The sequence below is a fragment of the Lagenorhynchus albirostris genome, chromosome X (genome assembly GCF_949774975.1).
Source record: "Lagenorhynchus albirostris chromosome X, mLagAlb1.1, whole genome shotgun sequence".
Lineage (NCBI taxonomy): Eukaryota > Metazoa > Chordata > Mammalia > Artiodactyla > Delphinidae > Lagenorhynchus > Lagenorhynchus albirostris.
The window spans coordinates 68,126,127-68,153,452 of record NC_083116.1 but is presented as its reverse complement, the minus strand read 5'-3'; the positions used below and the strand labels follow the sequence as shown (position 1 = coordinate 68,153,452).

Sequence of the window (27,326 nt, the reverse complement as noted above, 5' to 3'; positions counted from 1 at the left end):
AAGATAAACTCAAAATGGATAAAGACCTAAATGTAAGACCAGATAGTATAAAACTCTTAGAGGAAAACATAGGCAGAACACTCTTGACATAAATCACAGCACGACCCTTTTTGACCCCCTTCCTAGAGAAAGGGAATTAAAAACAAAAATAAACAAATGGGACCTAATGAAACTTAAAAGCTTTTGCACAGTAAAGCAAACCATAAACAAGATGAAAAAGAAAACCCTCAGAATGGGAGAAATATTAGCAAATGAACCAAGGGACAAGGATTAATCTCCAGAATATACAAGCTGCTCATGCACATCAATATCAAAAAAATAAAATAAATAAACAACCCAACCCAAAAATGGGCAGAATACCTAAACAGACATCTCTCCAAAGAAGATATACAGATTGCCAACAAACATATGAAAGGATGCTCAATATCACTAATCAATAGAGAAATGCAAATCAGAACTACAATGAGGTATCACCTCACACCAGTCAGAATGGCCATCATCAAAAAATCTACAAACAATTAATGCTGGAGAGGGTGTGGAGAAAAGGGAACCTTCTTGCACTGTTGGTGGGAATGTAAATTGATACAGCCACTATGGAAAACAGTAAGGAGGTTCCTTAAGAAACTAAAAATAGAACTACCATACGAGCCAGCAATCCCCCTATTGGGCATATACCCTGAGAAAACCATAATTCAAAAAGAGTCATGGAACACAATATTCATTGCAGCTCTATTTATAATAGCCAGGAGATGGAAGCAACATAAGTGTCTTATGTTGAATGGACATAGAAATGTGGCACATATATACAATGGAATATTACTCAGCCATAAAAGGAAACAAAATTGAGTTATTTGTAGTGAGGTGAATGGACCTAGAGTGTGTTCATACAGAGTGAAGTATGTCAGAAAGAGAAAAACAAATACCATATGCTAACACATATATATGGAATCTAAAAGAAAAAAAAGGTTGTGAAGAACCTAGGTACAGGACAGGAATAAAGATGCAGACATTGAGAATGGACTTGAGGACACAGGGAGGGGGAAGCGTAAGCTGGGACGAAGTGAGACAGTGGCATGGACATATATACACTACCAACCGTAAAATAGCTAGCTAGTGGGAAGCAGCCACATAGCACAGGGAGATATGCTCGGTGGTTTGTGTCCACCTAGAGTGGTGGGATAGGGAGGGTGCGAGAGAGACGCAGAGGAAGGAAATATGGTGATATATGTATATGTGTAGCTGATTCACTTTTTGATACAGCAGAAAGTAACACACCCTTGTAAAGCAATTATACTCCAATAAAGATATTAAAAAAAGGGAAATAGAAAATATAAGGTAAAACAAAAATTAAGTAAATAATCCATAATCCCACCATCCAGCAATAACTACTATTAACATGTTGCTGTATTTTCTCCAATATTTTTTCTGTTATAATGTATTCATTTAGTATTATAAAACTGAGATATTACATTTTGTTTGGTAACTTCTTTTTCAACAAACTTTGTATCTGAGCATTTATCTATGACACTCAATACTCTTTACAAACATGATATTTAAAAATGACTGTATGACATTTGATCCTATGCTGATAATTTAATCATCTACTTAATACTGGATTTTATAGTGTTTCCAACTTGTGCTGGTATAAATAACACTATAATGAACTGTTTAGCATAGAAAAATCTGTTCACTTCCCTGTTTATTTCCTTACTAAAACTTCCTAGAGGCAGAATTACTGTAATAAAGGGTATAAATATTTTTCAGACTCTTGCTACATACTGCCAATTTGTTCATCAGGAAAGTTGTATGCTTCCTCCAGCAAAACAGACTATCCATTTCACACAGCCTTGCCCAAACTAAATACTATGAGTTTTAAAATCCTCAGCAGTTTAATAGGTGATAAATGGTATCCCATTGTTGATTTAATTACTAAGACTTTTAATGAGGATGAGTATCTTTTCTTTCATTTATTGACCATGTATATTTTTCCTTAGTGAATAAAACATTTTATTTTTCAAAACGATGAGGGTAATTATTATACAGCCCAAGAGAATGGATGAGGACACTGAGCCCTAAGCAGGAACAGCCCAGAATTCAGTTCACTTCATATATGGTTTAGGTCAGTGTTTTTCAACATATAGTCTATGAATCACCTAAATCACCTAGAAGGCATATTCAAAAATGCAGGTTTCTGGGGCCCCCACTGCCCTCCTAAACCAGAACCAAGGTGTGTGAAAGAGAGTTGGAATTTCGATAATCTCCCTAAGTGACTCATGAACACTAAATTTGGGATTCTCAGTGAAAGAGAGGACAGGGCAGAGTGGCATGTGTTAGATCACTTGATGACCTTTTACAAGCTACATAAAAGGAACTGTCTGATCCTTTTCTTACAGTTCTCCCAGGGATTTGGTTCTGATTCTAGGCTGCAACTAACTCCCAGGTCTCTCTATTGGCTTTCAGTATAAGAAAAACTCACATCCTGTAAGGCTACCTCCTTCTTACCTTCTCAGATCTTACTCTGAACTTATGTTTCCCCCTAAAGTCACTCAGCAAATACTTGTTAAATGCTCACTATGGGTCGGGCACTGTGCTTGGTACTGTGGGAACAAGGCATAGCAACTTGAAGTTGGCAGCCAGACTGCTTTGTAATTTTTATAAATTTACTCTGCCAAAAACTGCTCAAAATTAAAATAATAGTTTTCATTTACTGAACAATTATGTGATGGACATTGTACTTGGTACTTTACACATATTATCTCTACTCCATAATAATTCTGTCCTACAAGAAAACGGTATCCTTATTTTACAGATGAGGAAACTCAGGCCCAAGGCCATACAATGTATATGGGTTAGAGCTGAGCTTACAATTCTGTTCTATTTGACTCCAGTCTGGGCTCTTTCCTCTATGTTATGCTATCTTCCTAAGGCTTAAAAAAATCTTCCCATCATGAAGATTTTTGAATTCATGTTTTTTTGTCTTTTTGGTAACAGAATATGGCCTGTAGGGCCTAACACTTCCAACTTAATTAGCATATACTGACTCTCTGGATTCAAATGATTCTAGTAAAAGATCCACCAACCCAATATACCTTCCCCCAAATAAGTTTTTTCTTTTTTTAAATACCTGAGGTACCACTCCTACTGCCCTCCGAAGGCTTTCCAGGCTCACATCTTGTATATTTTGACCAGCAAGGTAAATGTTACCCTTTTGAGGCTCATAGAAGCGAAACAACAGCCTCACTATTGTGCTTTTCCTGAAATAGGAGACAATGAAAGGTTATGTAGCTCCAACTGGCATTAGGGAGCCCCTATTTTAAACCACAGTCATCATTTTATTATGACACATAAAAAAATATTACAATGGGAGTCAGCAATCAACAATGCAGAATTTTATAAAGAACTAAATTACCTACCCTGACCCACTACCTCCTACAATGGCCACTTTCTTTCCTGCAGGAACTTCAAAAGATATTCCACTAAGGACTTTCTGTCCCTCAATGTATTCAAAATGCACATTATCAAAGGCCACCGTAGCTGTCTGTGGTGTGATCTGAAGGGGAGATGCCATCGCTTTGTCCTAGCAGGGAAGAGAAAAGAAAAAGCCACTTTACACACCTCCTAGAGTACAGCTATGCAATTTTCTAATTCACAGAGAGAAAAAGGAAAATAAAGGGAAAGGAGGAGGTTTATAAGTGGAGTTAGACCACTTCTAAGCATGCTTTTAAAAATGTTTTTTCACTCTTCACTGTTAAGGGTAAAAATCCCGAATGCTTTGATTTCTGATAAATTTGTTTTGGGGGTAAAGAGGGATGGTGGGCAGGGGAGAAAGGAGGTTGACAATGTGAGGAGAGGCAATCACATTTTATATCATTATTAGCAAAAGTAAATCAGGTGCAAGTACAAATATAGAAGTTAACAAAATTTAGCTTCTAGGTATAATATTCTTTGCTAATACTGTAAGGTTTCTAAACACAGAAGTAAAAGCTATAACAGCCTTTTAATACACATGATAGTCCCAATTCCTGCAAAAGAGAAATTAGTTTGCTAATATGGTAATGTAAAAATATTCCCCCGGAATAATACCATTAATGAGATGATGCTTATATGCTTTTAAAAAGGTACTAAATAGGTTACTTACTTTAATTCGGGTGTCTACCTTGAGTAGAGTAAACAAGGTGTTCATATCTATAAGTGCTTGTCTAGTTTCTCTGTATACAGTTCCCAGAAAGTTAAGGGGCAATGAAAGCTGAAAAAGCAGTCCATTCACCATTACTAAATCTCCAACAGTAAGGGTACCTTAATATGCAGTTGGTAGAAAAAAAAATTTAGATGTTATGAACTTTCCAGTTTAAGATAGAAAAGTTTACAGTTTACTACTGTGGAATACAGTTCAAAATGTACATAATCAGCAACTCTTAGGCCTACTCAAATTCCAAAGCATTTTAATCCATGATTTAGGAAAATAGGGAACTAGATATATGCTAACTGGAATGGCAAAAGCCCACCCATACACGACACATAATATATAAGTAAAAGAGAATGGCTTAAGTGAGGAAAGAAACGGAAGGCTGAAAATCTCTCCTTTCTTCCTAAGAAAGTTCCTTGTAATGTAAAATAGAAGTTTTTTAAAGTATAAATTAAAAAATTGGAGCAAATGGATATCATGATTGGGAATTGATAAACCATGTATTAAGGTCTCAGTGAATGAATAAATCCTAACTAAGCAAGCAGGTTACAGAAAAGAGGCACAGATATTATTTACTTTTGCAATGTTTTGCAATGAACAACTAATAGAAAAATTAAAAGGTTACTAGTAATTTTTATATGACTGCTTGCATTTTAGTCCTTTGGACTAAATACTAAATTAATTACATTTCTTTCCAGGTCTACAAGAGAAATTAGAAATATCAGATGCTAAAAAGAAAGTTACTCCGAAAAGAATCAGGTTGTAGCCCCACAAACAGTAATCCCAATCAATGAGAGAACCAGTGCTAAACTTGTAGTGTTAAACAAAGGAAAGTAAAAAAAACATCATCATGTAATCAAGAAAACATATTCTGATGCAAAAATGAAAGTACTCCAAGGATGTTATAGCACCTTATTGAATATGCTTTATGAGACTAATATACACATTTATTTCATTAATCTTTATAAAGGTTAAGTAAAACATAGACTAATGTGAAAACCACATATCCATTACCTGCCACAATTCCCTGACTGGCGAGCACCATTATGGCTGTTAAACCAACACTGAAAATAGCACTTTGACCAAAGTTCAGCATAGCCAGAGTAGAGGTACTTTTCAATGAAGCAGTCTCATATGTCTTCAAAAATCCATCATATCTTTGTGCTTCATAATTTTCATTATTAAAATACTACAAAATACATAAAAATAGTAACTACATACAACTATAATTGGAATTTAATCTCTTAAGTGATTAGAATCCTTTTCATGGATACAATTTTGTACTGCATACACCATTTTAAAAACTGACTTTCCATATATTGGACTATGGTACTCCTGCAGTTTTCCACAATGGACAGTATTTGAAAAGTCCATAAAATTCATCCCCCAAACATTTACTGAATGCCTAGTTAATTTAAACCCAGATCTAAAAAAGCTGTCAATGGCACTTCCTTCACAAAGCCTTGCCTTGATCCTCTGGGACTCTGAATTGACAATTCTCATTGCCCCCACCACATTACACCTTTCTCATGTAGCCACTTGCATACTTTACTTTAACTCTCCCAGTGCTTAGCAAATTCTGGGGAGGCAAGGATCAAACAGTAATCATTGTTTTTACCACCCTCCCCCATTACAGGACTTAGCATAGCGCTTTGCACACAAGAGGCATTCAGTAATATTTGTTAAATGGAAAAATGAACAGATAAATGAAGTAGTGAAATGAATTATGAATGAATTATGAAATGAATTAGTGAAAAACACTATGCTAGGCAGTATGAGGGATAGAGTCAAGAACTTAGTGTGCATTCTGAATCAAGATGCTAACCATACTGTCACTACTTATAAATTAATTCAGAAGGTAAAATTCCGATGGTGCCACACAAAAAATGTGGTAGAAAGGGCAATTTCTAAACAAAAGAAAAACAATAAAGTACAATTATTTCATCATACCTAGAGATCCTATACTAATCTGCAGCTCTAACTTACAGCACCTATTCAATTAAATGGCAGAACAAACCTTAGTGTGGTGTGAAAGGAAGAGGAAAGTAAAATTAAACATATTACCTTCACAGTTTCATAATTCAGCAGCGAGTCTATGGCAGCGTTACCTGCATCATTATCTGCTTTGTTCATCTCTATTCTAAATCTAGTTCTGTAAGACAAAGATTTGCATAGGCATGGAATGTTTGCTACAGAAGCATAACTAATTTCTGAACCTTGACTGACCTCTGGGGGATACCTTACCTCCACCGTGTGACAGCAACTGTGAATGCTGTGTATGCACCAAGTGTCCCAAGGGTCACCAGTGCAAATTGGGCACCACATCTATAATACTGGAGAAGGCAAAAGAAGAAATGAGAAACAGTCATTGCTCTTGCCAAATAGTTTATAATATACATTAGCAAATCGCAAAGATTTTAATTAAAAAATATGTTGGTATAAAGTTGTATATATGAAAAACTGAGTGAGGAAACAAATACCTTAGAAAATCAACTTTAAGTTATATGCATACTTTTAATTATAAAATATGAAATTGCCTAAAATGCTACAAATGGTGAATAGAAAGAAACCTAGATAATCTGAGCATACCAGTCCAAAGCCATATACCATAATGTCTGTTAACAAAAAAACTGCAACCACTAGCTAAATGACTGACCTATGTGTAGAACTGAACAGCTCTTTACAATAATAACATGATCAAGACTTTGGACACAGTCCCTTGAAGCTTGTGGAAAAATAATTAAACAAACTGTATAACCCTTCTGGCACCATGGGATTTTGCTTTCAAATCATAAGCATGCAATAGTACAAAAGCTTCAAGTACTAAATAGCTACTAACAAGAATGTAAGATAAAAGCTTGTCATGAAAAATGTTTTACTTACCAAAACACCACTGACAAGGGTCACCTCAAACATGATGGGAAGAAGATTAAACACTAAAGCACTCAGGACAAAACTGATACCCCTTGTCCCTCTGTCAATAGCCTTTGACAAAGCTCCTGTCTGTCTGTTCAGGTGGAAAGCGAGATCCAGGTTGTGAAGATGGAGAAAGACATTTTTGGCTATTCTTCGGATTGAATTTTGTGCTACCTTGCCAAATACTGCATTTCGAACTTCATTAAAAAAGGCAGCTCCAGCTCTTGATACACCATCTAGCAATACAATCAAGAAAAAGTGGGGTGTAAAAATATTAGAATCGTTGGAGTATAAAAACGTCAAGGGCTCAGAAAATGTTTGTACAATGAATGACTATATCACAGAATACTTACACTAAAAGAAACCTAGAAAATATCTAGCCTACTGAGTATCAATCTTTCCACCACCATGAAAACTTTTCATTGTTATTTTTTCCCATAAGATTCCAAATGTTGAAAGATTTTTCCAAGTAACAGCAGCCCATAAGGCCTTATTGTGGATAAATGTACAGTATCTGTTGAGGTTTTGTGATCTAATTCAATTCCCCCAAATAACAAATGATAAAATCGAGATCCTGAAAAATCCAAGTGCTTTGACTAAGCATGCCCCAACTCAGGTCTGAGTTTCATAAAGTATCCTTTCTACTGCATGGGGACACAAAGCACTATATTCTGTTCTTTACAAATTGTAGATTTGTGTCATGGCTATTGAATATAATTTAATAACACATTAATACAGGTATATCATTATGTAGCAATTTCCTATTCAACGGCTAACAACAACAGCAAGAAAATAACTAGCCTGACTAAAAAAATACCTTATAAGGAGCCTAACTATTAGAAGCGGTTGTTATGAATTTAATGTCTTACTTCATGTTATTGTTTTCTAGAACTTAGAAAATGAGACTTTTATTACAGAATTTTTGGAAAGTATATCATACAAAGAATTTTTTAAAAACCACACATCAAACAAAAAATCTCACATAAAACAAACATCCAAAATGCTAAGTTGTGTTTGTGGTGAAAAGGTCATATGCTCAAATATGATGAAACCCTCTTGAAGAAAGTCAACACCTGTAGACAGATTAAAGAACCAACATACAGCCAATGAGAACTGCCGTTGCCATGGTTGCAACTGTATTTGGTGCATCACTCAGGTTCAGCATGTTTCCCGACATCTGGTTGAGGCTGTCTACAGCATATTTAAACATGAAGGGAACCACAATATTCATAGCCTAAAAACAAAAGCAGCAATTATCAATCATATGCAAATTATGTATTCATAAAAGTACAAATATTTACCTTAAATTAGTATTTATGGGAATGTTTAGATATTAACCACTTACTAGTATTGGAATGATTTTCCCAGTTTATAAAGATAAAATCTTTGGCAGTGGGAGAGCTGTCATTTCAGGATTCCTAACTCACATTGACTGCCATGTTAATATTCATTTATAAGCTATGTGCATTAGTCAAATGCTCCTGCCTCCATGAAATCGCCCCTGATCATCCACTCAAAAATGCTTTCTCCATTATCTAAAATCCTACAGAGCTCATAACACTTACAGCAAACTGCCTTATACTGTAGTTATTTGTGTATATAAGTACAATGCTTTGTATATAGCAGGTATTCAATAAATATATGTAAAATTATTTATTCACCAAAATAATGGTAAAACTGAAATTATACAGCAAAAAAGGATCTCAAAAGCAGATAAATTACAAGTATCTGTAGCTGATTCACCATTCAGGGGGAAAAAAAACCCAACACTGATAGATCTATTTGCCCCAGAAAAAAATCCCTTTGCTCCAACACCATACAAAAGAAAACCCAGGAGGTTGAGGAAGATGGCGGAAGACTAAGACGTGGAGATCACCTTCCTCCCCACAGATACATAAGAAATACATCTACACGTGGAACTGCTCCTATAAAACACCCACTGAACACTGGCAGAAGACCTCAGACCTCCCAAAAGGCAAGAAACTCCCCATGTACCTGGGTAGGGCAAAAGGAAAAAGAATAAACAGAGACAAAAGAATAGGGATGGGACCTGCACCAGCAGGAGGGAGGTGAGAAGGAGGAAATGTTTCCACACACTAGGAAGTCCCTTCACTGGTGGAGAGTGCAGGTGGCGGAGGGGGAATGCTTTGGAGCCACGGTGGAGAGCGCAGCAACAGGGGTGCGGAGGGCAAAGCGGAGAGATTCCCATACAGAGGATCGATGCCGACCAGCACTCACCAGCCCGAGAGGCTTGTCTGCTCACCCACCGGGGCAGGCGGGGGCTGAGAGCTGAGGCTCAGGCTTCGTTCAGAGCGCAGGGAGAGGACTGGTGGCGTGAACACAGCCTGAAGGGGTTAGTGCACCACGGCTAGCCGGGAGGGAGTCCGGGGCGGGGGGGGGGGGGGAAGTCTGGACCTGCCCAAGAGGCAAGAGACTTTTTCTGCCCTCTTTGTTTCCTGGTGCGCGAGGAGAGGGGATTAAGAGCGCTGCTTAAAGGACCTCCTGAGACTGGCACAAGCCGCGGTTTTCAGCACAGACTCTAGAGACGGGCATGAGACGCTAAGGTTGTTGCTGCCGCCACCAAGAAGCCTGTGTGCAGGCACAGGTCACTCTCCACACCTCCCCTCCCGGGAGCCTGTGCAGCCCGCCACTGCCAGGGTCCCATGATCCAGGGACAACTTCCCTGGGAGAACACATGGTGCGCCTCAGGCTGGTGCAACGTCACGCTGGCCTCTGCCACCACAGGCTTGCCCCACATCCAAACCCCACCCTCCCCTAGGCCTGAGTGAGCCAGAGCCCCCGAATGAGCTGCTCCTTTAACCCCATCCTGTCCGAGCAAAGAACAGACGCCCTCAGGCGACCTACACGCAGAGGTGGGGCCAAATCCAAAGGTGAAACCCAGGAGCTGTGCAAACAAAGAAGAGAAAGGGAAATCCTCCCAACAACCTTAGGAACAGCGGATTATTCCTCCACAATCAACTTGATGTACCCTGAATCTGCGGAATACCTGAATAGACAAGGAATCATCCCAAAATGAGGAGGTGGACTTTGGGAGCAAGATAGATTTTTTCTTTCCCTTTTCCGCTTTTTGTGAGTGTGTATGTGTATGCTTCTGTGTGAGATTTTGTCTGCATAGTTTTGCTTTCACCATTTGTCTTAGGGTTTGTCCGTCCATTATATTTTATTTTTTACTTAAAAAATCTTATTTTCCCTAAGAATTATTTTTTATTTTAATTATTTTCTTTTATCTTACTTTATTTTATTTTATCCTCTTTCTATTTTTTCTCCCTTTTATTCTGAGCCGTGTGGATGAAAGGCTCTTGGTGCTCCAGTGGAGTCAGTGCTGTGCCTCTAAGGTGGGAGAGCCAACTTCAGGACAAGGCTCCACGAGAGACCTCCCAGCTCCACGTAATATCAAATGGCGAAAATCTCCCAGAGATCTCCATCTCAATACCAAGACCCAGCTTCACTCAACGACCAGCAAGCTACAGTGCTGGACACCCTATGCCAAACAACTAGCAAAACAGGAACACAACCCCACCCATTAGCAGAGAGGCTGCCTAAAATCATAATAAGGGCACAGACACCCCAAAACACACCAACAGATGTGGACGTGCCGACCAGAAAGACAAGATCCGGCCTCATCCACCACAACACAGGCACTAGTCCTCTCCACCAGAAAACCTACACAACCCACTGAACCAACCTTAGCCACTGGCGACAGACACCAAAAACAATGGGAACTATGAACATGCAGCCTGCAAAAAGGAGACCCCAAACACAGTAAGATAAGCAAAATGAGAAGACAGAAAAACACACAGCAGATGCAGAAGCAAGGTAAAAACCCACCAGACATAACAAATGAAGAGGAAATAGGCAGTCTACCTGAAAAAGAATTCTGCATAATGATAGTAGAGATGATCCAAAATCTTGGAAATAGAATACAGAAAATGCAAGAAACATTTAACAAGGACGTAGAAGAACTAAAGAGGAAGCAAGCAACGATGAACAACACAATAAATGAAATTAAATATACTCTAGAAGGGATCAATAGCAGAATAACTGAGGCAGAAGAACAGATAAGTGACCTGGAAGATAAAATAGTGGAAATAACTACTGCAGGGCAGAATAAAGAAAAAAGAATGAAAAGAACTGAGGACAGTCTCAGAGACCTCTGGGACAACATTAAATGCACCAACATTCAAATTACAGTGGTCCCAGCAGAAGAAGAGCAAAAGAAAGGGACTGAGAAAATATTTGAAGAGATTATAGTTGAAAACTTCCCTATATGGGAAAGGAAATAGCTAATCAAGTCCAGGAAGCACAGAGAGCCCCATATAGGATAAATCCAAGGAGAAACATGCCAAGACACATATTTATCAAACTAACAAAAATTAAATACAAAGAAATCATATTAAAAGCAGCAAGGGAAAAACAACAAATAACAAACAAGGGAATCCCCATAAGGTTAACAGCTGATCTTTCAGCAAAAACTCTGCAAGCCAGAAGGGACTGGCAGGACATATTTAAAGTGATGAAGGAGAAAAACCTACAACCAGGATTACTCTACCCAGCAAGGATCTCATTCAGATTTGATGGAGAAATTAAAACCTTTACATCAGGCAAAAGCTGAGAGAGTTCACCACCACCAAACCAGCTTTAAAACAAAAACTCAAGGAATTTCTCTAGGCAAGAAACACAAGAGAAGGAAAAGACCTACAATAACAAACCTAAAACAGTTAAGAAAATGGGAATAGGAACATACATATCGATAATTAGCTTAAATGTAAATGGATTAAATGCTCCCACAAAAGACACAAACTGGCTGAATGGATACAGAAACAAGACACATACATATGATGTCTAAAAAAGACCCACTTCAGACCTAGGGACACATACAGACTGAAAGTGAGGGGATGGAGAAAGATATTCCATGCAAATGGAAATCAAAAGAAAGCTGGAGTAGCAATTCTCGTATCAGACAAAACAGACTTTAAAATAAAGACTATTACAAGAGACAAAGAAGGACACTACATAATGATCAAGGGATCGATCCAAGAAGAAGATATAACAATTGTAAATATTTATGCACCCAACATGGGAGCACTTAAGTACGTAAGGCAAATACTAACAGCCATAAAAGGGGAAATCGACAATAACGCAATCATAGTAGTGGACTTTAAAACCCCACTTTCACCAATGGACAGATCATCCAAAATGAAAATAAATAAGGAAACACAAGCATTAAATGATACATTAAACAATATGGACTTAATTGATATTTATAAGACATTCCATCCAAAAACAATAGAATACACATTTTTCTGAAGTGCTCATGAAACATTCTCCAGGACAGATCATATCTTGGGTCACAAACCAAGCCTTGGTAAATTTAAGAAAATTGAAATTGTATCAAGTACCTTTTCCGACCACAACATTATGAGACTAGATATGAATTACAGGAAAAGATCTGTAAAAAATACAAACACATGGAGGCTAAACAATACATTACTTAATAACCAAGAGATCACTGAAGTACTCAAAGTGGACATCAAAAAATACCTAGAAACAAATGACAATGAAACCACGACGACCCAAAATTTATGGGGTGCAGCAAAAGCAGTTCTAAGAGGGAAGTTTAGAGCAATACCATCCTACCTTAAGAAAAACGAAACATCTCAAATAAACAACCTAACCTTGCACCTAAAGCAATTAGAGAAAAAAGAACAAAACAACCCCAAAGTTAGCAGAAGCAAAGAAATCATAAAGATCAGATCAGAAATAAATGAAAAAGAAATGAAGGAAACAATAGCAAAGATTAATAAAACTAAAAGATGGTTCTTTGAGAAGATACACAAAGTTGATAAACCATTAGCCAGACTCATGAAGAAAAAAAGGGAGAAGACTCAAATCAACAGAATTAGAAATGAAAAAGAAGAAGTAACAACTGACACTGCAGAAATACAAAAGATCATGAGAGATTACTACAAGCAACTCTATGCCAATAAAATGGACAACCTGGAAGAAATGCACAAATTCTTAGAAATGCACAACCTGCCGAGACTGAACCAGGAAGAAAGAGAAAATATGAACAGACCAATTACAAGCACTGAAATTGAAACTGTGATTAAAAATCTTCCAACAAAGAAAGCCCAGGACCAGATGGCTTCACAGGTGAATTCTATCAAACATTTAGAGAAGAGCTAACATCTATTCTTCCCAAATCCTTCCAAAATATAGCAGAGGGAGGAACACTCCCAAACTCATTCTATGAGGCCACCATCACCCCAATACCCAAAGCAGCAAAGATGTCACAAGAAAAAGAAAACTACAGGTCAATATCACTGACGAACATAGATGCAAAAATCCTCAACAAAATACTAGGAAACAGAATCCAACAGCACATTAAAAGGATCATACACCATGATCAAGTGAGGTTGATCCCAGGAATGCAAGGATTCTTCAATATATGCAAATTAGTCAATGTGATAAACCATATTAACAAACTGAAGGATAAAAACCACATGATAATCTCAATAGATGCAGAAAAAGCTTTTGATAAAATTCAACATCTGTTTATGATAAAAACCCTCCAGAAAGTAGGCATAGAGGGAACTTTCCCCAACATTAATATAGGCCAGATATGACAAACCCACAGCAAACATCCTCCTCAATGGTGAAAAACTGAAAGCATTTCCACTAAGATCAGGAACAAGACTAGGTTGCCCACTCTCACCACTATTATTTAACATAGTTTTGAAAGTTTTAGCCACAGCAATCAGACAAGAATAAGAAATAAAAGGGGGCTTCCCTGGTGGCGCAGTGGTTGGGAGTCCGCCTGCCGATGCAGGGGACACGGGTTCGTGCCCCGGTCTGGGAGGATCCCGCATGCCGCGGAGCGGCTAGGCCCGTGGGCCATGGCCGCTGGGCCTGTGCATCCAGAGCCTGTGCTCCGCAACGGGAGAGGCCATGATGGTGAGAGGCCGCGTACCGCAAAAAAAAAAAAAAAAAAAAGAAATAAAAGGAATCCAAATCGGAAAAGAAGAAGTAAAGCTGCCACTGTTTGCAGTACATGATACTATACATAGAGAATCCTAAAGATGCTACCAGAAAAATACTAGAGCTAATCAATGAATTTAGTAAAGTAGAAGGATACAAAATTCATGCACAGAAATCTCTGGCATTCATATATACTGATGATGAAAAATCTGAAAGTGAAATTAATAAAACACTCCTATTGCAACAAAAAGAATAAAATATCTAGGAGTAAACCTACCTAAGGAGACAAAAGACCTGTATGCAGAAAATTATAAGACCCTGATGAAAGAAATTAAAGATGATACAAATAGATGGAGAGATATACCATGTTCTTGGATTCGAAGAATCAATATTCTGAAAATGACTCTACTACCCAAAGCAACCTACATATTCAATGCAATCCCTATCAAACCACTGGCATTTTTCACAGAACTAGAACAAAAAATTTCACAATTTGTATGGAAACACAAAAGACCCCGAATAGCTAAAGCAATCTTGAGAACGAAAAATGGAGCTGGAGGAATCAGGCTCCCTGACTTCAGACTATACTACAAAGCTACAGTAATCAAGACACTATGGTACTGGCACAAAAACAGAAATATAGATGAATGGAACAGGATAGAAAGCCCAGAGATAAACCCACACACATATGGGCACCTTATCTTTGATAAAGGAGGCAAGAATATACAGTGGAGAAAAGACAGCCTCTTCAATAAGTGGTGCTTGGAAAGTTGGACAGGTACATGTAAAAGTATGAAATTAGAACACTCCCTAATATCATACACAAAAATAAACTCAATATGGATTAAAGACCTAAATATAAGGCCAGATACTATCAAACTCTTAGAGGAAAACATAGGCAGAACACTCTATGATATAAATCACAGCAAGATCCTTTTTGACCCACCTCCTAGAGAAATGGAAATAAAAACAAAAATAAACAAATGGGACCTAATGAAACTTCAAAGCTTTTGCACAGCAAAGGAAACGATAAACAAGAGCAAAACACAACCCTCAGAACGGGAGAAAATAGTTGGAAATGAAACAACTGACAAAGGATTAATCTCCAAAATTTACAAGCAGCTCATGTAGCTCAATATCAAGAACACAAACAACCCAATCCAAAAATGGGCAGAAGACCTAAACAGATATTTCTCCAAAGAAGATATACAGATTGCCAAAAAACACCTGAAAGAATGCTCAACATCATTAATCATTAGAGAAATGCAAATCAAAACTGCAATGAGATATCATCTCACACTGGTCAGAATGGCCATCATCAAAAAATCTACAAACAATAAATGCTGGAGAGGGTTTGCAGAAAAGGGAACACTCTTGCACTGTTGGTAGGAATGTAAATTGATACAGCCACTATGGAGAACAGTATGGAGGTTCCTTAAAAAACTAAAAATATAACTACCACACGACCCAGCAATCCCACTACTGGGCATATACCCTGAGAAAGCCATAATTCTAAAAGTGGCATGTACCAAAATGTTCATTGCAGCTCTATTTACAATAGCCAGGACATGGAAGCAACCTAAGTGTCCATCATCAGATGATGGATAAGGAAGATGTGGCACATATATACAAATGGAATATTCCTCAGCCATAAAAAGAAACGAAATTGAGATATTTGCAGTGAGGTGGATGGACCTGGAGTCTGTCATACAGAGTGAAGTAAGTCAGAAAGAGAAAAACAAATACCATATGCTAAAACATATATATGGAATCTAAGGGAAAAAGAGGTCATGAATTACTGAGGGGTAAGACAGGAATAAAGACACAGACCTACTAGAAATGGACTTGAGGATATGGGGAGGGGGAAGGGTAAGCTGTGACAAAGTGAGAGAGTGACATGGACATATATACACTACCAAACGTAAAATAGATAGCTAGTGGGAAGCAGCCGCATAACACAGGGTAATCAGGTCCGTGGTTTGTGACCACCTGCGGGGTAGGATAGGGAGGGTGGGAGGGAACGAGACGCCAGAGGGAAGAGATATGGGAATATATGTATATGTATAACTGATTCACTGTGTTATAAAGAAGAAACTAACACACCATTGTAAAGCAATTATACTCCAATAAAGCATTATTAAGAAAAAAAACCGCAATGAATATCAAACTATCCTTTCAAATACCAACCTATTTCTCCATGAGAATACACAGAAAGAAAGAAAGAAAGAAAGAAAGAAAGAAAGAAAGAAAGAGAGAGAGAGAGAGAGAGAGAGAGAGAGAGAGAGAAAGAGAGAAAGAGAGAAAGAGAGAAAGAGAGAAAGAAAGAAAGAAAGAAAGAAAGAAAGAAAGAAAGAAAGAAAGAAAGAAAGAAAGAAAGAGTATAATGCTTTCATATATTCAAGACAAGTTAGTCAATCACTCACATTTCACATTTTCTACAAAGTTATACTATTACAAACACCAAGCATCATTTAGGAATAGCAAGTTGGTAAGACTGGCAAAGCTTTCTTTGAAGAAATTAAATTCATATACATTAATATCATGTGAAAACAATTTTATAAGACTTAAAAAAATACTGAAATCCCAGCTCTCGTTAATATTCCACTATTATATCATTTATCTTTATTAAACAGAAAGAATTTATCATCAACAAGCCTAAGTTTAGCTACAACTGACAGGAGCTATGTAAACCTTACCAATCAAGATTGCAAAGTAAGGTATACAATTGTCTTAGCAACCAAGCAGGTACTCAAATATTCAATATCATTAAAATAGACAGCAAATGTTGGAATACTTTTAAAATGTAACACTATGGAAAAAATTGCTTAAAACTTTAAGATTTATAAGTTCCCAAATATAATCTAATAGAATAGCAGGTTTCAAGTAGTATAAATTTCTCAGTTTTGATTCCCATATGATCATATGTCCTCAGTCTTCTGCTTCTACTTGAAATGGTCTCCCTACCAATTTACCCCTCCACTTCTCTGTTCTTCAAAACCCACTTTGAATCTCATTCCCATCATGATGCCTTCTCTAAAACCTGCAGCACTTTTGGCACTTTCCATTTTCCAACCCCTCATTTTTATAGTTTAAACCACAGTATTTATAATTTTTATTATATATTTATCATTCACTTTGTCTTCAGGTGCATGAAGACACCTTCATGAGTGAAACCTTTTGCAGCAAACAAACATTTTGTGAACAGCTATATGAGTCAGATATGGTGCTAGGTACCTTTCACAAAGGTAAGAGCTGAATGAAATAAGTCTATGAAATGGGTATTATCCCTATAATTGAGAAAACTCAGGTTCTGTGAGGTTTAATGACTTGTTCAGTAAGCAGCAGAGCTAGGATTAAAATCCAGGTCTCTCCTGAAATTCAGAATTTTTTCCTGTATACCATAGCCACATCAGCAGTTTAATAAGGCAGGGACAACATTATTTTATTACTTTTGCAGCCTAAAATGGATACTCTCAAATGCAATGCTTAAACCAGTTACAGTTGAAAAGTATGGCATAAGTAATTTAAATAACTTTGAAGAGATTCCAGGTTCTCCATATAAGGCCAAATCCCCTCACTTGCATTCCAATACACTTTCTTGAGTGGGAGAAAAAGTGATAGTTATAGCTAGCACGCAATTCTCACAACACACAGCCCATTATATCTTTGCCACAGAGTGAGTCTGACTGAAACTCATGTATCACCAGGAAAATTGTGCAATTTTTTTTTGAAAATGTGTTTGCATTTGGTCAAATTTGGGAGCATCCTTGTAAGTATGTAAAGAATGTGAATGTCATCTGCCTGTGTTTTCACTGGCAGGAAAAGGGCAGTTAGCATAGCACTAGGAACACAGCACTACCTGTAATGATAATTGTTGATTACTGTCAGTTTTCCCATAAAAGTAATTTTTTAAAGAAAAGGAAAAACACCAAAGAAATGGAAAGGATATACAGATGTTTTTATTAGTATATACATGTGGGTTCCATTGACGTTGTGATATTTTGGGGATGGGGGGGTGGCAAATATTGGTTTTCCCTAATATTCTGCTTTCAGCAGAACTAGACTTAAATCACCTCAGACAACTGTGAATTTTTAAAAACTTTTTATTTTGAAATAATTATAAGCTGACAGGAAGTTGCAGAAGTAGTACAGAGACTCATAACTTCACCCAGCATCTCCTAATGATGACATCTTATATAGCTGTAGTTCCATATCAAAAACAAAAATGTACATTGGCACATTACTGTTAACTAGGCTACAGAACTCATTCAGTTTTCATCATTTTTAAATGTGTATTAGTGTGTGTGTGTGGTTTTATGTGTCATCTCTGTGGTTCCATGCAATTTTATCCCATGTTCAGATCCATGTAACCATCACCACAATCAAGATACAGAACTATCCCCTCACCACAAAAGAACTTCCTTGTGCTACCTCTTTATATTCCTTCATCAAGGATGATGCATATATCAATAGCTCATCTCTTTTTATTGCTGAGTAGTATTCCATAGATGTAACAGAATTTATTCAACCACTCATCCCTGAAGGATATTTTGGTTGTTTCTAGTTTGGGGCTATTATAAATGAAGATTTTATGAACATTTTCATAAAAGGTGACCATAAAAGGTGGTCATAAGTTTTCATTTCTCTGGGATAAATGCCCGAGTGTAATTGCTAAGTCATATGGTAAGTCTACACTGAACTTTTTAATAAACTGCTATACTCTTTCAGAGTGGCCATACCACTTTATAGTCCCACCAGTAAAGTATGAGTGATCCAGTTCCTCTGCATCCTCACCAACATTTGGTATCATCACTATTTTTTAAAATTTTGAAACTATTTTAATAATAGGTGTATAATGATATTTCATTGTGGTTTTAATTTGTGTTTCCATAACAGAAATGATGTTGAACATCTTTTCATGTGCTCTCTGATGAAATATCTGTTTGTGCCTTTTGTACATTTTACATTTGGATTGGTTTTTTGCTGTTGAGTTTTAGGAATTCTTTATAGATATTCTAGATATAGGCCTTTGTTGGTTATATGATTTGCAAATATTTTCTCCTAGTCCATCGCTTGTCTTTTATCTTCTGAGGTGCCTGAACTCCTACCCCACCTAGCAGTTGTAAGGAGTCCCTTTCCCTAGGAACAAATGGAGGCCAAGGTAAGAACCTGGACTTTCACCTGCACTTGCAGTAATGAGGCATCCCCACTGGAGCAGTGCCACAAGAGGCCTGCTAAACAGAAGATTTAAATAAGATCCAGAGTCTCATAACATAATACGCCAAATGTCCAGGTTTCAATCAAAAATCACTCATCATCCCAAGAATGACTAAGATATCAACTTGAATAAGAAAATACAATAAATAGACACAAACGTTAGAACTATCTGACAAGAATTTCAGAGTAGCTATCATAAAAGTGCTTCAAGGAGCATTTATGAACATGCTTAAATCAACAAAAATAGAATGTCTCAGCAAATAAATAGAGGACATAAAAGAAGAAACAAATGAAAAATCTGAAACTGAAAAATATAGCTGAAGTTAAAAAAAAAACTTGAATGGATGGGATCCATGGCAGAATGGGGAGGACAAAGGAAAGAATCAGTAAACTTGAAGATAGAACAATAGAAAGTACTCAATATGAACAACAGAGAGAAAACAGACTTAAAAAAAAAAACAGTAAACAAGACTCAGGAACCTATGGGACCATAACAAAAGATCCAGTATTCCTCTTCAGAGTGCCAGAAGAATGGAAGTGTGAAACTGGAAAAAGTATTCAAAGAAATAAAAAAATCCTCTATTTTGGCAAAGACAAACCCAAGAATTCAAGGAGCTAAGCAACTCCAAATAGATATAAACTCAAAGAAATCCACACCAAGACACATCATGATTAAATTTCTGAAAGCTAAAGACAAAGAAAAAAATCTTAAAAGAGCTAGATACAAATAATATATTAAGTATAAGGGAAAAACAATTTGAAGACAGTAGATTTCCAGGGAAGCTAGCAGGAAGTGGCACAACATTTTTCAAGTGGTAAAAGAAAAGAACTGTTAACCTAGAATCCTATAACCAGCAAAATTAGCCTTCAGAAATGAAAGGAATATCAAGACATTCTCAGATTAAAGAAAACTAATAAGAATTAATCACCAGCAGACCTGCTCTAAAAGAACTGCTAAAGGAAATTCTTCATACACTTGGGAAATAGAAGCAGAATGAATCCTGGAATATTAGCAATGAAGGAAAAGCAACAGAAATAGTAAATATCTATGCAAATATAGTAGCATATTCTTCTCTTAAGTTCTTTAAAATATGTTTGATGGTTAAAAGCAAAATGTAGAACACTGACTGATGGGGTTTTCAATGTATGTATATGTAATACGTAAGATGACTTGTAAACATAAAGAGGGAAGGTAAAGGGACTTAGAGGGCAGGAAGGTTTTTACATTCTACTTGAAGTGATAAACTATTGATTCTACGTAGACTGTGAAAAGTTAAGTATGAATATTGTAATTCCTAGAGCAACTACTAAAAAATTATACAAAGAGATCGACCAAAAGGCACGATAAATTAAAATGGGATAGTAAAACCTGTTCAAATAATGCAAAAGATAGCAGGAAAAGTGAAACAATGCAACAAAATAAAGAGGCAACTAGCAGATAATAAAATGGTATACCAAACTCCAAATATATCAATAATTATCAATACAATTATCAATATATTATAATAAGCAATACAAATGAACAATTATTAATGTAACAATAAACAAGCAATAAACAACTGGAAACCAAAATTTAAAAAAATTTACAAAAAAAAAAAAAAAAAAAAAAATTTACAACACCCCTCCCCACAAAAATAAATCCTTAAGTTAAATCTAACCCAGGGTTTCTCAACCTTCAGCACTACTGACATTTTGGTTTAGATAATTCTTTCTTATGGGAGGGGCTGTTGTGTGTACTTTAGGATGTTTAGTAGTGTCCCTAACCTCTACCGACCACAAGCTAGTAGCACTCCCCAGCCCCACACAATTGTGACCAATAAAAATGCCTCTAGTTACTGCCAAATGTCCCCTTAAAGGGCAAAATCCCCTCTGATTGGGAACCACTGATCTAATCAAAGATGTACAGTGTCTGAAAGCTACAAATGCATATGAAATAAATCACAGAAGATCTAAATAAATGGAGAGATATACTGTGTTCATCAACTACAAGAATCAACATAATAGGGACACCAATTCTCCCCAAACTGGTCTAGAGATTTAATAAAAATCCATCTAAAAATCCCATCTGGCTTCTTTGTAGCTACAGACAAGATTATTCTAAAACTCTATGGAAAAGCAAAGAAACTAGAATAGCCAAACAATTTTGGAAAAAGAAATTGGAAGAATCACACTACCTGTCTTTAAGACTTACTATAAAGCTACAATAATGAAGACAGTGTGGTGGTGATGAATGGAGAGACACATAGATCAATGAAACAGAGCAGAGTCCAGAAAAGGATGACATTCCACTAATCTATCTATCTGAGAATCATGGCTCCCTAAACATCTCCATGTAGTAATATCCAGAACCTGTGAAGATGATACTTTACATGGCAAAATGGACTTTGCAGATGTGATTAAACTGAAGAATGTGAGCTGGGGAGAGTATCCTGGATTATCTGGGTGGGCTGAATATAATCAAAAGAGTCCTTATAAGAGGGAAGTAGGAGGGTCAAAGTAAAGAAAAAAGATACGACTACAGAAGCCAAAAGTCAAAATCAAGAAGATTGAAGATGCTGCTGGCTTTAAGATGGAGGAAGGGGCCTTGAGCCAAAAATGCAGGTGACTTCTAAAAAAAGCTGGAAAAGGCAAGGAAATTGATCCTCTCCCAAGAGCCTCTGGAGGCAGCACAGTCCTGCTAAATGCCTTTATTTTGATCCAGTGAAACCTAATTTTGGACGTCTGACCTTCAGAAATATAAGATAATAAATTTGTGTTGTCTAAGCTATTAAATTTATAAGTTGTTACAGCAGCAATAGGAAACAAAGAAAATTCAATGAGGAGAGGAGAGCCTTCATGTAGGAACAACTGGACAAAACAATGAACCTTCATTTAAACTGGATACAAGAATTAATACAAAATGGAGCATGGATCTAAATGTAAAAGGTAAAAAAAATAACTTTTAGAAGAAAACATAGGAGAAAATCTTGATGACCTTGAGTTAGGCAAATAGTTCTTAGACATAATAAAGCATAATCCATAAAGAAAAAAAATGAACTGAAACATATCAAAATTTAAAACTTTTATTCTATATAAGACACTATTAAGGGAATTAAAAAACAAGCTACAAGGACTTCCCTGGTGGTCCAGTGGTTAAGAATTTGCCTTCCAATTCAGGGGAAGTGGGTTTGATCCCTGGTCAGGGAACTACTATCCCACATGTCGCGGAGCAACTAAGCCCACACGCCACAACTATTGAGCCTGCGTGCCACAAACTACAGAGCCCACGTGTTCTGGAGCCCATGTACCACAACTAGAAAGAAGCCCACGTGCTGCAACAAAGAGCCTGTGTGCTGCAACTAAGACCTGATGCAGCGCCTCCACCCCCCAAAAAAATGAGATAAAGAAAAACAAGCTACAGACTGGGAGAAAATATTTGCAAATTATATATCTGAGAAAGGTCTCGTACAGAATATATAAATAACTCACTAAACTCAACAGTAGAAACAACAGCCCAAATAAAAAATGGACAAAACACTTGAACAGAAACTTCACCAAAGTGGATGTATGGATGGCAACAAAGCACATGCAAAGTATATTAAAACCACAAGATACCACTATATGCCTGATGATACCAAGTGTAGTAAAAGAAATGAAGTAACTGAAACTCTCATATATTGGTGGTGGCAGACAAAAACAGCCACTTTGGAAAATAATTTGGCAGTTTCTTATAGAGTTAAAAATACACTTACCGTGACCCAGCAATTCCACTCCTAGGTATTTATCCTAGAGAAATGAAAACTCAGATTCACACAAAAACCTGTACTCGTGTGTTTATAGCAACTCTAGTTATAACTGTCAAAGGGTGGAAAGAAACCACATGTCCATACGTGGGTAAATGGATAAACAAACTCTAGTACATCCATACTATGGAATACTGCTCATTAATAAAAAAGAATAACTGATAGAGTCAATGACTTGGATGAATGACAAAGGCATTATGTTGAATTAGAGAAGCCAGCTCAAAAGTTTATATATGATATGACTCCATTTATATGGTATTCTCAAAATGACAAAGCTATAGTGATAGAGGACAAATGAATGATACCTAGCAGTTAGGGGCTTGGAGAGGGTATATCTACAAATGGGTTACGCAAAGGAGATTTCTGGGGCAATAGCACTTTTCTGTGTCATCCTGACTGTGACAGTAATTTTACAAATATACACATGTGTTAAAAATTATAGAACTGTATATCAAAAAGGTACATTTTATTGCATGTATATTAAAAATAAAGCCCGTATCACAGGTCTCATCCCATCTACCTCCCCTAGTGGCTGGAAATGTCTAAAAATAAAGTTTGATGATAGTGTATTTCAATAAAAAGTGACTCAATATGAAGTTTCATACCCCCTTTCCTTTCTGAATTGAGAAACTGGTTATTTTTACTAGATTATAACCATGTGACAAATGGTATGTTTCATCTATAACTGCATTGTACCCATTAATTTAAGTACAAAAGAAATAAAGGGACTTATTCTCACAAAACCTTTTTCTTTCACAGATGAAAAAGTTTAAATCACATATATAAATAATCTGCTAAACTCTTTAATTTTCACAGAAACTGGTATATCATTAGGAAATTGAATTCATTTAATTTTAACAGGCAAATGTACAATTTGGGACACTGATTGAAGAACAGAGTTAAGGAAAAAGTAAAATCACCATAAAGAACAGTCAAAAGTATGCTGTATCTATATGATGCCAAAACATGGTCAGTGTGCTGAGGGTCTCAAATTCCGGATTTTAAAATGACTTTTCCCTTCCTGGTCATAAAAGTATTATCTATCTCATCTGAGGAACCCAATTCTTTCAGAACTTTTAATACCTAAATTTCTCAATAATTAATCTCTTTTACAGCAGCCTCTGATAATTAAGGACTCTGTAACTAGTGCTGCTCAGAAGGGTCCAATATATGTGAAGAGGTAAAAGGGAATTTTGTTTCTTTGTTTAATTACCTCTCTGGTCCCTAAAAGATCAGAAGGAGAGAAAGAAAGAACAAGAGCACTAAAGGGAGATCTGATTAGCAAGGCAAAACAAGGAGAATAGAAAACTGGATAAAGTACTTATACAATTGGTAAAGACCATCTCTTACAGAAAACAGAGATAGAGGGAACATTTCCTAACTCATTCTATGAGCCCAGCATTACCTTAGTACCAAAGCCAGATAAAGACACCACAAGAAAGGAAAACTATAGACCACTATCTCTCATGAACAGACCAAAAATTCTCACCAAAATATTAGCAAATCAAACCTAATAATGTATAAAAATAATTATACAATATGACAAAGTGGAATTTATTCCAGGTATGCATGGCTGGTCCAACATTGAAAAACCAATTAATGTAATTGATCACATCAACAGGCTAAAGAAAAAATAGGATATTTTATCAATAGATGCAAAAAAAGCACCTGAAAAATCCAACATCTATTCATTATTAAAAAAACTGTAAGCAAACTAGGAATAGAGGGGAACTCCCTCAACTTGATTAAAACATCTACAAGAAAACCTATAGCTAACAACATACTTAATGATGAGAAATTAGATGCTTTTACCCCTAAGACTGGGAACAAGGCAAGGACGCCCTATCTTACTGCTCCTGTTCAACATGGTACTGGAAGTCCTTAGCTAATGCAATAAGACAAGAAAAGGAAATAAAAGGTATACATGTTGGGAAGGAAGAAATAAAACCATCTTTGCAGATATGATTATCCATGTAGAAAATCCAAAAGAATCAATAATAAAAAACCTCCTGAAACTAATAAGCAACTCTAGCAAGGCTGCATGTTACATGGTTGCAAGGTACATAGCTAATATACAAAAGTCAATCACTTTCCCATATACCTCCAATGAACAATATGCAATTTGAAATTAAACATATAACACCATTGAAATTAGTACCAAAAATTATATATACATATAACAAAACATGTACAAGGTCTACATGAGGAAAACTATAGAACTTTGATAAAAGAAATCAAAGAACTAAATGAACAGAGAGATAGTCCATGTTCATGGATAGGATGACTTAATATTGTCAAGATGTCAAACTTGATCTATATATTCAATTCAGTCTCAATCAAAATCCCAGCTAGTAATTTGGTAGATAGGGGCAAAGTGATTCTAAATTTTATATAGAAAAACAAAAGATCCAGAATATCCAGCACAATATTGAAGACAAAAACAATGTTGACGGGCTGATACTATTTGACATCAAGACTTACCATAAAGTTAATCAAAACACTGTGGTATTGGGAAAAGAATGGACAAATAGATCCATGGAATAGAACAGAGAGTCCAGAAATAGACAAATACACACAAATATAGTTAACTGATCTTTGACAAAGGAGCAAAGGCAGCCCAGTGGGGAAAGGATAGTCTTTTCAAAAAATGGTGCTGAAATAACTGAATGTGAGAGAGAGAGAGAGAGAGAGAGAGAGAGAGAGAGAGAGAGAGAGAGAGAGAGGGAAAGAGAGAGAGAGGAGAGAGAGGGAGGGAGGAAGGAAGGGAAGAAAAGAAAAGAAGAAAGAATCTAGACAGTGACCTTACTTACACCTTCTGCAAAAATTAACTCCAAATTGATTACAGACCTAAATGTAAAGCAAAAAACTATAAAACTTCTAGAAGATAACATAAAGGAAAATCTAGGTGACCTTTGGTTTGCCAGTGACATGAGATAACAACATTAAAGGCACAATCCATGAACACTGATAAGTTGGACTTCATTAAAATTTATAACTTCTGTTCTGTGAAAGACACTGTAAAGAGAAGGAAAATACAAGCCACAGATCGAGTAAAAATATCTGTAAAACATCTATCTGATAAAGAACTGGTATTCAAAATATGCAGAGAACTCTTAAAATTCAACAATCCAAATAAAAAATCAGCAAAAGACCTGACAGACATTTCACCAAGAAGGATATACAGATGCCAATAAGCATATGAAAAGATGCAAAATGCCATGTGTCACTAGGCAATTTCAAATCAGAAGAAAAATGAGATACCATTATGCACCTATTAAAATGGTTGACAAGGATATGGAAGAACAGAAACTTCATTGCTAGTGGGAATGCAGAATGGTACAGCCACTTTGGAAGACAGTATGGCAGTTTCTCACAAAATTAAACATAATCTTACTATACAATCTAGCAATTGCAATCCTTGGTAACTATCCAAATGAACTGAAAACTTATGTCACACAAAATCCTGTACACAAATGTTTATTGCAGCTTTGTTTATAACTGCCAAAATTTAGAAGCAACCAAGATATCTTTCAAAGAGAGAGTGGATAAACACACTATGGTACCTCCATATAGTGAAATATTTTTCAGCAATAAAAAGAAATGAACTATTAAATAAAAAGAAAGACACAAATGACCCAGAAATGCATATTCCTAAGTAAAAGAAACCAGTCTGAAAGGGCTACATACTATATGATTCCAACTGTATGACATTCTGGAGAAGGTAAAACTACAGAGACAGCAAAATGATCAGTGGTTATCAGGGATGCAAGAGGATCGAGAGAGAGATAAATAGGTGGAATGCCTCAGATTTTCAGGGCAGTAAAACTATTCTGTATGATACTTTAGTGGTGGTATCTCACATTATGCATTTCCCCAAAACCATATAACTAAAACAAAGAATGGAATCCTAATGTACACTATGAACTTAGTTAATAAGAATAATGTATTTTTTTTATAATTGGTTCATCAATTGTAACAAATGTACTACACTAATGCAAGATGTTAGTAATAGAAGAAATTTAGTGAGGGGGCTTTTGGGAGGAGGGAACTCTCTATACTTACAGCTCAATTTTTCTGTAAGCCTAAAAATTCTCTAAAATATAAAGTCTTTTAATTAAAGAAATACTCCAGGGTATAAATCACACTTCTCAACTTAAGTAAAGGCTTCAGGTAGCACTGTTAGCATTGTTTTACTTTTAAAAATGTTTTTCAGAAAATTTTAAAGT

The 27,326-nt window shown here is 36.4% G+C and overlaps 1 protein-coding gene across 4 annotated transcripts in view; it reads right to left on the bottom strand.

The window, feature by feature from the left end:
• Positions 1-27,326, bottom strand: part of ABCB7 (ATP binding cassette subfamily B member 7) — a 145,596-nt gene that overhangs the window by 41,053 nt on the left and 77,217 nt on the right. For 3 of the 4 annotated variants that reach the window (XM_060136850.1, XM_060136851.1, XM_060136853.1), the window contains exons 5-12: positions 8,204-8,336; positions 7,070-7,338; positions 6,431-6,519; positions 6,251-6,338; positions 5,201-5,375; positions 4,139-4,296; positions 3,414-3,577; positions 3,125-3,254 (exon numbers count right to left, since the gene is read on the bottom strand). In XM_060136850.1, coding sequence (XP_059992833.1) covers positions 3,125-3,254; positions 3,414-3,577; positions 4,139-4,296; positions 5,201-5,375; positions 6,251-6,338; positions 6,431-6,519; positions 7,070-7,338; positions 8,204-8,336 — 1,206 coding nt within the window. The remainder of the gene's footprint in view (positions 1-3,124; positions 3,255-3,413; positions 3,578-4,138; positions 4,297-5,200; positions 5,376-6,250; positions 6,339-6,430; positions 6,520-7,069; positions 7,339-8,203; positions 8,337-27,326) is intronic. The other variant, XM_060136852.1, reaches the window with a different exon arrangement.